We start from the raw sequence: 10100 nt of genomic DNA, 5'->3' as shown, positions 1-10100 counted from the left end.
CTTTTTGGCCCCGCCCCTCAGCCCCCTGGGGGGTCAGCCACACCATTTGTACAATTTTGAATCCCCACCACCTAGGAATGCTTCCAGTCTAATATGGTTGATATCCATCACTTAGTTCCAGAGAAGAAGTCGCTTAAAGCAATATAACCAAATAACCCTTTTTGGCCCCGCCCCTCAGCCCCCTGGGGGGTCAGCCACACCATTTGTACAATTTTGAATCCCCACCATCTAGGGATGCTTCCAGTCTAATATGGTTGATATCCATCTCTTAGTTCCAGAGAAGAAGCCACTTAAAGCAATATAGCCAATTGCCCCCTTTTTGCCCCACCCCTCAGCCCCCTGGGGGGTCAGCTCCACCATTTGTACAATTTTGATTCCCCACCACCTAAGGATGCTTCCAGTCAAATTTAGTTAAATTCCAATCAGGTTAAGAAGAAGAAGTCGTTCAAAGAAATTGTTAACGGACCGACGACGGAGGCCACATTATGGACCAGGTGAGCTAAAAACCAATAACATCAATCTCAGAACGTGGTTGTTCCCAGATAAACTCCGCTCTGCTTAAGTATCTGTCTGTGTTGGGCAACAAAACACGGACACATTTGACAAGGTAATGCCCACAATGAACGTTTTAAAAACTACACAATAAAAAAATATCGCCCTCGTCTCATTTTTGGCATGTAAAAAAAATTGCCTGAGAACCAAGTAAAACATTTTTTTGGGCCTTATTTTTCATTCAAGATAACAATGACAGCAAATAAAATTGAAGACAGTTCAGAAAATAACTGAACCTCGGGCAGCAGAAACAGAAGTTTGATAAAGTACAGGTTTATAATGTTGATCATTTGAAACAAAATCTCACAACATTTCTACACAAAATGTTTTGGTTCCAGACTCTCTGAGCAATAAGAATATTAAATGATTTGGACAGATTACCCAAGAATTACAAGGAAAACATAGCCAGCTGTTGGCGGACAGCAGCGCACAACATGTCTGCCAGTCAAATTTAGTTGTCGACACTTTTTACTTTCTGGTTATCAATGAATGGATGGACAACAGCAGTGGAGCACCACGCACCAGCCACCCAAATTCAGTCTGATAAATATTTCAACAGTAGTGATCACAGGCAATCGGTTTAAAATCATAATAGATAATCTGTTGGTAATCAGAAGTAGTAAACCAATTGATGATCAATTAAAAAGTGGTGCTGCCATTTCGGCACTCACAGCTAGCATTCTACAATTCTAGCACTGCCCAACCACGTACTCATTGTAGACTGGAACAAGCGGCTCAAAGATACAACACAGTGCCATGACTCGAACCTGCAACCCTTCGGTCACAAGCCCTGCGTCCTACCACTAGACTACCCTGCCTCCAATTTGTCAGATAATCAGAATAGGCAAGGACAAACCGATCGCTTTTTGATTATAATTGATCATCAGCCCATCACTATTCCACGGTAAAGCAGTTTCTGAAGATGAAATCTTCGTACCAGTTTGAAGAGATGAATGATGACAATAATGTCCTATAGCACTTGTTTTTCATTGACTTTGAAATGACTGATATAATACCTCGTGGGACCGGAACTTTGAGTCGTCAAGGTTTTGTACGGCATAATTCATGTCTTCTCTTCGTAGGAACTCGACCACGCCAGTGCCATCCTTGTAAGTATCGGCGTAACACACATCACCTGCCTCCCTCATGTGGTCCTTCAAATCTTGCCAGCTGCCAGACGAAGGAAGCCCTGAAAGAAATTATTCAACATTCAATACAAATGTTTAAATTGTATTTATAAACAAACCCAATATCTTAATTTAGAAACATGTTTATATATGTAGTGTTGTTCCGATTAATTGATTTAGTCGACATAATGTTGTTTGTTTCTGAAAATCGATTAATCAATCCCTGTTATCCATGATCGATTATAGTTTGACTAATTTAAGTATTAACATAAAATAAACTCTGATAGTTACTGTTATCATGCTGACAGTGAGTTGTTCGTTCTTTGGCAAAAGAACTTGACCTAATATCCCACACAACGACAGCACTGATTGGCTAGCTGGTCCACCCGTCAACCAATCAGAACTTGCGTTTCAATAGAAATGCTGCATGGCTCAGTCAGTGCGTGACAATATGGCAAACCAGGACTTTCCGGAGATTTAACTCAAGAGTATGATCATCCGGGGGCTACTTATTTTAACGTTTGGAAGGTATTGTTTCGTCTTTAGCTGGATATAAATAAAACGCTTTGTTATAAGTGTTGGCTATCATACAAATAAAATGTTAAGTTTGACGGGGTGTTATCAGGTGAATGCCAATCCATTGCAGCATTTCTGAATACAAGATGCAGCTGTCGCAGCATAATGGATATTGCAAACATCATCAAATTCATTTCCAAATACATATTTTTCAATATTTACAAGGTTCTGTCAACAAACATATTGTTTTTGTATGAATGTCAGGCGTTATTAGCTAAATTATCTAACATCAGGTTTCCCCCGGCAATGAAAGTGAAAGTAGATTTTGTAAAGCGAATATAACCTTAAATTATTGAATTTAAGTTCAATTTGATCGATCATTAGGCGATCATCAGTCACTTGATTGGAAGTGATGATTGAGTATGAATTTACAAGCGATTCCCAACACTATATATATGTTTCCTGTAACATATTGGAAAAAATTAGGGTAGGTAGGTACATGAAGGTAACAAATTTCATTTTAACAAATAATTTTATATGGTTTATATGTACATGTATGAGAGTGATCTCGACTTTCACAGTGCTTCAAGTGAAACTTGCCTTAAACAGTTTAGGTAGGCACAAAAAGTTAGGGAAGGTAGGGTAACTGGAAAAATAAAATATTTTTTGTTTGGCCTTATATCTATCACTCTTGTTTGCCCAGATTAAATTCCAAGAGAGGGTCTAATGTGGGAGAGTGGAGCACCCAAGGGAACACTTTGTCGAGTAGCCTAGGTTACCCAATGCTTGTAAAACAGGCCAATACAAAGAGAGGGTCTAGAAGCATTTTAACAGTAAACCACAAGGCAATATCTCAGAATGCAGGGTTACACAATAACACTAGTCATGTAGTCCAAGACTAGAATATTTCTGTAAGGCCAAAAAAAAGGTGTCTGTTTAGGGTTCCTTGCCTTTCAAAATGGCTTCCAGCTCCATGTTGGTGCTAAATATGTCATCATATGGAGCACAATTTGCCTCCAAATGAACCTTGTTTATGTAATTCTTTGTTTTACATACAATAGTAGGGTCATAATCACATGACCAAAGAATATATAAAAAAAAAATAAAAAAAATCTGACCTACCTACCCTAGTATTTTTGCCAATGCAACCCTAAACAGACTATATAATTTTTTTGGCCTAATAGAAAATCCTAACCTATCTGGTCCTTCTGATTTGGAGTGCTGGGAATCGGTCCGATTTTGAAGATCGATAATCGGGCTTTGAAGACTGATCGGTAATCGATTATCATTTGAAATATGTGCCAAAAAGAATACATTTAATAATTTGAAATTTTGTCCAATCATTAAAAAATATCGGTATAACTACATGTTATTTTGCTAATAACTTTATCTAAGAGACGTTCAAATGATGAGAAAAGGTACTTCAGATATTGACAATGACCGGTAGATTACCGTTTGAGAAGTGAACATACCTTTTCCTTCTCCTGCAGTCATGTTGATAGCGATTGTAACAAATCAGGTTATGCATTTTGGGTTAAGTACTTGATGTGACATTTATTACTGTGAATTAATTATAAATAAAAAATATGTTAACCCATTTGAAATTGAGTTGGTACTGTAAAGTTATGACCCACCAACCCTTCGCTGAAATAGAGTGAAATAAAGTGTTTGCATTTGCCGTACTTCCGGATTTTGTCAGTTATAAATTTAGCCATACCCAATATCCATTATCTTGATGAAGGAAATCTTGAACTAGTTACACAGATGCAAGACTATAGCAAATTATCTATTCAACTAGTACTGTGGATTACCATACAAATATATAATAACGTGTCCAATCTCGAGAATGTCTAAAAAATGCTTAGAAGATGTACATCTAAATTTACAATAATACACTTGTGAAAAACACTGTTTTACATTGTTTTCTTCTATACAATTTCTGTTATTTTAGTACTACATGCCTGAAACAAGGACCCTGAACTCTGATCTCCTGGATGGTGGGCCTCTGCCTCCTCCACCGCCGCCGCCTCCTCCGCCACGACCACCAAAACTTCCTCTGTCGCCACCGCCACCTCCTCCAAAACTTGGGGGGCCCCTAGCTCCTCGAGGGAACTCGACCCTCAATGTGTAGCCATCATAGTTGTAACCATCCCTCTTCCTCACTGCATCTTCAGCATCCCTTCAAAACATATTTGTTGAAACTAAGTTCAATCGGTAAACTAAAAGTACACGTTTTCTAACTTGACAGAGATAAACAACATTTCAGCTACCCGCATTGAAAGTATGTAAAAATGCTCTCATTTAAGAGGCCAAGAGGGCCTCTATTGCTTTTAATTACCTCAATATGTAAAAATATTCATGCATCGCGATGAATCATGATGCCTCTATAAGCTAATGACCATAGGCACTTATAATTAGTGTCAGGTGATCATGAGCTTACAATTAGAATACCTTCAATCAAGTGCACTGTTTTCTAAAGAGACCCTATGATGAATGATGTGACTATTGTAAGTTTCTCAGCTCTGCTGAAGAGATTATGCGAGTCATATTGGACTGGATCTAACTAGCTGACTGACCAACGGCTTACATTCTTTGGTGTGTTGTGGGGTTCATCAAGTTTTTTCGCCGACTAGAAAGGATGCATTATTCCAGTGCTTCCTTTCACGTCAGAATATGTTCCATATCCGTTCTTGGTTTATGATCAGGTACTGGAACACTGGCAAATCTGGCTATATATATATATAGAATCTTAACTGAGTTTTCATTTCATATTAGATTTTATGAAACGAGTCTTAGGAGTTTTTATTTTTGCGAGCCTTGGCGAAAACAACAACTTTGAGACGAGTTTCATAACACTCATATGAAATGAAAACAAATGTAAGAGATTCTTTATCACATAACTTAGAAAACTTACATTTTGACAGGTTTTAATTTTAAAGCCAAATGTAGCCATTTTGTTGCGCCATTCACAATTTATGTCATCACGTCATTGTCCATATTATGACGTCACAATCGATTTCGGACTGACACAGCCAATGAAAAACGCTGCAGGGTATATTTGTTTCTAAAATATCAGTTAGGAGTGCGCTCCGGGCATGGGTTGCATATTTCCCGCATATTATAGAGGGCTGGAGGTCCGACGTTAATCGACGACAGACCGATATAAAAAAAAAATGATAAAACGACAGAATAATTCGGACTTCTGCTTGGTCAACACTTTAGATCTATGCATTTGTCAAGAAAATTGTAAGAAAATTTGTCAAATCTCCAGAATAATGGCATATATTTCCCCTGAATAAATCACAACTGAGCACAAAGCGAACAAGGCTGACCGAGGTTGGAAAAAAGCATGCAAAGCAAGTGAGATTTTACCTGTACACAATTCACTACAGGTTCTCAGGTAATATGGCTTGACTTGTATCAAAAGTCTTGTTAGCTTGATGAATTATTGTAAAAATATCCATTCAAAATACATGCCATCATTCTCGAGATTTGGAGCATTTTCTCACATTTTTCTCGACAAATGCATTTCCATGGATCCAACCTTATGATATTTACAAGTTTAAATGGTTTTTTTTCCTGAATTGTGACTTATTTAGCTTGGAAAATGAACATATAAAAAGCTGGTTTTTCATCAGTTATTAATTTTTTATCCCTAAAATTTAGTGTACATGTACCTCAATTATATATGTTTGAGAAATATTGGAGGAGAATTTTTTTGTGATGTGGATTGTTTAATACTAACCGAATGCATTATTGAATTTGATATACAGTTTGGCCTGGCAGCCATATTGGAATGGCCTTAATACGCAAAAAAATATAACATGGGTGTATTCACTGGATAAGCCAAATCTAGCTATCACTACTGATAGACTGAAAGCATGCTTCAGTGGGATTTAGTAGAACAGGAGGGCATTCTTACAAACTTTTTAAAAAACAGTCACCTTGATATAAGGAAAAAAATCTTTACTTTCCATGTTAGCGTTGTTGATATATGGAACAGTCAGACTGAGTCTCCCATAGTATGTCATTGATCTTATGCTATACAGTTCGAAATTGGTTTAGATGAGCAAGTTTGTAAACATGAAAATATAACTTTTAATTTTTAGTTTAAAAAACTGTTCAATTGAACCTTGAAGTATATTATTATGAAATCTTTGTTGTATGTACTGTTATGGATATAGAGGCTTGTAGCCTGCGTCCATAATGTATCATATTAAGCTAAATAGCCATGTTTGCCGATACTCCAGGATGATCATGATCACTAAAGCATTTCAACATTCTGAACATGCAAATACTTGTGACGAGGTGTTAAATTCAGACGGGCATCTAATTCTATAACAATCAACAATTACTCATTTCAGACTTATTTAAGGTGATGTTCATACTGTCCTTAGTAAAATAATTACATAATTACCAGGTCCAGTACACTCGGCCGATTGAGCTATATAGCTGTAAAGACCTATCTGAAATAGGCCTTTTAAGCTATTTTTAAGTGATTTTCTTGTTTAAGGAAAACGGAACAAAGTCGCATTTAAAAGAAGATTGTATCATTAGGTTGATAACAAAAGACACTAAATATAAGTATTCTTTTTAAAAAATAATGATGTAAAGAAATCGGAAATTTTACATTTATGAAAAATGACAATAAACATCTAAATGTATGCTTTTTGTAGTCAACATTACCATAAAGCTTACCGTTTTATGCGACTTTGTTTTAATTTAATGAAATTTGAGAAAATATAGCTCAATACAGCTATAATTTATAGGTGTATAAAGCTATATAGGTCTTTATAGCTATATAGCTCAATCGGCACGTCGGCAGAGTGTACTGGACCTGATTACTAGTCGATCAGGATCCACAAATCATTTTTAACCAAAACATCCATTAAAATTCAAAACATTTTAAGAGGTTTAGATGTACCTACACAATAAATGATTCCTTTGTTGTTTTTTATATATATAATGCAACGAAAAATAACAAAGCGAAAATAATAATCTACTTGACACCACGTGCATACCTGGGATCTTCAAATTCTACAAAGGAAAATGGAGGACCACGTCTAGTTTTTAACTCAATGTAGCGAACATTTCCGTATTTTGAAAATAGATCTTCGATGTCTCTTTGCCTAACATCTGGTGGTAGGTTGCCGACGTAAATTCTGCAATCAGATCCCCCTCTGTAAGCCATTTTGGAGAATAGTTGTCAATTGCCAAACTCGTACGACTTCGTATTTCCGGAATAAGCGTCAACGAATGGCTTGGGTCTTTTCGATGTTTGAATGGATTTTTTTCGCAGTGACCATTTAAGCGTAAAATTAACACAGCGAGCTTCCGCAGAGGTGTTTTCTGGGACGATATATGCCGCTGTGGAATTAATATAATTTTGGCCAATTAACATCGAGTAATAATCCAATCAAAAGTCCGGATACAGCGTCCTTGTAGATGCGTTGCTAATGTCAGCATCATACGCAGAACCAGAACCGGCGATTTGGAAATTGTGAAGCGTGAGAAAACGGTTTTTTGGCGACTATTCACGAAATCTACGGTCAATCAAAGAAGAAAGGTGATGTGTGTTTGATGGTTCAACTTTCTGTTACAAATTGTTTTTCCAAATTTAAAAACTTTACATAGTAGAAAAAAACTAGAGCTTCTACTCAGAAGGGCTGCATCAGTCTGAAATTCTGATAAAAAACAACAATAATAACTGAAATGCAAAAAAAATATTAAATGCTTAAAAACCAGACCTTTTGATTGTATAAGCTGTTGTCATTAATTATTGATGAAGATGAAGATCGGCAGAATCAAAGTCAACGGGCCAATCTTCTTGGTGCAAGTGGTCCAGCTGTTTTTGAAAGCATAATTTAATGGCTGAAAACTGCTATTAAATTCATACGAGTTGTACTGTAGTGATTCGTGATATCAAAGAGCTGTGAAAATATGCCTTAAATATCAAGTTTCTGGTTACCATGCATTTTTCTTGAGAAAGTAAAAAGTATATCACTCAAGGGCATCTGAATTGAAAAAGCAAGTTGTAAATATTTCCAATATTTGTGTAACTTGTTTGATTTATGAAGAACATAATGCATTGAACTGATTTTATAGTGAACAACTTAAAATATGATTTACAGTAAATTCTCACACTGAAGACAATTAGACATCATACAAATTGCACAACTTGTATAATATATATTATTTTAATTGCAAGCCAACATATAACTCCAGAATTGTGAATTTGTTTTCATTTTTTTCTTCAGCCAAAATGTCTGATAGAAAGGCCGTAATCAAAAATGCCGACATGGCTGAGGACATGCAACAGGATGCTGTGGACTGCGCCACACAGGCTCTGGAGAAGTACAACATCGAGAAGGACATTGCTGCCTTCATTAAGAAAGAGTTCGACAAAAAATACAACCCAACCTGGCATTGCATTGTCGGTCGTAACTTCGGGAGCTATGTCACACACGAAACCAAGCATTTCATCTACTTCTACCTAGGACAAGTTGCTATCCTTCTCTTCAAATCTGGCTGATGGATGAAAATCCCTGTCGAGATGCATTTGGGCACTCCTCTTCCTTCCCCTTGACGATTCTGTAGCTGTTATTACTTACTGACTGTACTAGCCAAAGTGCATATGGTTGAAATATTTCAGAAATGCTATATATAGCAGATCTGAAATTGTATATGTAAAATAAAAAACAATCACATTTTCTTAAAATGTATCCAAAACTGAGATGATAATCTATATTACTATCAAGATTTATTCAATATAAGTTGTGATGAACTTTTAAGTCATTTTAAGTACTTATATATTGACATTGACTGTGCAATTTTTATAACAGAATTTGTGCATTTTTTCATTGACATCATGATTTTGATAGTCAGAATAAGCATTAGACTTCCAAGGAGCAATTGACCAAAATGAGAACATTTGTTAGATTTTATTTGTATGACCACGGAATTAGATTATTGTTATCCAAGTCCGTGGTATGACAAAGTTATTGTCTGTAGAGATTTTTTGTTTTGTAATGGGGCTGGGATGATACACAATCTGAACAATATAATGTGTTTCACAATGCATATATATATATGCTACATATCATAATGAATCTATGTGTGATGTTCTGCACCTTATTGTGTATTGCCGAGTTATCTTCTCTTGTGAACAGGTATTGCTTGTTACGTCGTTGGTTTGTGAGAGCAAAAAACAAATTACGTCGTTTTCTCAAAAATTGATGACATTAATCTCGCAAACAAATGACGTAACAATCAATACCTGCTCTCAAGAGCAGATAACTCTGCAATACCCAAAGACAGAATACTGTCCTTGTGATTCATGAAGTCTTGTCAAAAGAAATAATTGGAAAGACTTCAGGTTTAATTATAAGCAAATTTTGTTCATATATTGTCCTAGCCCCAATTGTTGATGCACCTGTGTGCTTTATCGTGCCAACTGTGGATTGTGTTGTTGTTGTACTTCCATAATTTCAATGTTACTGTATTTAATACGAATATGATTTGGTGCTTACACATTGAGTGTATGTTATGAAGTCTTGAATACAAATTTGTTACCTTAAATGAAGAGTTTTTGTTCTTTATATATATATATTATAAGAGTGATTAACTTGTAATTAAATGATCAGATTGACTGTTCCAGTTGAATTTGATGTCAACTTTCCCCGAACTATTCTCGATACTCGGAAGAGTTATGTAAAAGATGTGCATTGATTAGATTGCCTTACAAGCGTCGGCTGTAGGAAATTTCCCTTTAGCTCAGCAGTAGAGAATCGGGCTGGAGAGCCATGGGTTGCGGGTAAGAGCCCCAGCGACGGCACTATCTATATCACTTTTCCTCGTCCTACTACAAGTTAGTGCCGTTGTCCCTCCCCATTCAAGGTAGGAGAA

At 36.3% G+C, this 10100-nt stretch overlaps 2 protein-coding genes across 4 annotated transcripts in view; one reads left to right on the top strand and one right to left on the bottom strand.

The window, feature by feature from the left end:
* The window catches only part of LOC110464624 (serine/arginine-rich splicing factor 1-like), a 13921-nt gene extending 6440 nt beyond the window's left edge, over positions 1–7481 (bottom strand). For all 3 annotated transcript variants that reach the window (XR_002464519.1, XM_021519951.1, XM_021519952.1), the window contains exons 1-3: positions 7217–7481; positions 4157–4374; positions 1569–1741 (exon numbers count right to left, since the gene is read on the bottom strand). Coding sequence is in view for 2 of the 3 variants with exons in the window: in XM_021519951.1 (XP_021375626.1) it covers positions 1569–1741; positions 4157–4374; positions 7217–7386 (561 nt within the window). In the remaining variant the exon portion in view is untranslated. The remainder of the gene's footprint in view (positions 1–1568; positions 1742–4156; positions 4375–7216) is intronic.
* Positions 7482–8452: 971 nt separating this feature from the next.
* On the top strand, positions 8453–9773 carry LOC110464645 (dynein light chain 2, cytoplasmic). The gene has a single exon (XM_021519981.1). It carries the CDS (start codon positions 8458–8460, stop codon positions 8725–8727), a length of 270 nt encoding a protein of 89 aa, XP_021375656.1. The 5' UTR covers positions 8453–8457; the 3' UTR covers positions 8728–9773.
* Positions 9774–10100: the final 327 nt, after the last annotated feature.

This window comes from Mizuhopecten yessoensis, unplaced genomic scaffold (assembly GCF_002113885.1).
Source record: "Mizuhopecten yessoensis strain PY_sf001 unplaced genomic scaffold, ASM211388v2 scaffold11017, whole genome shotgun sequence".
NCBI classification, from domain to species: Eukaryota; Metazoa; Mollusca; class Bivalvia; order Pectinida; family Pectinidae; genus Mizuhopecten; species Mizuhopecten yessoensis.
This window is presented reverse-complemented; position numbering and strand designations above follow the sequence as displayed.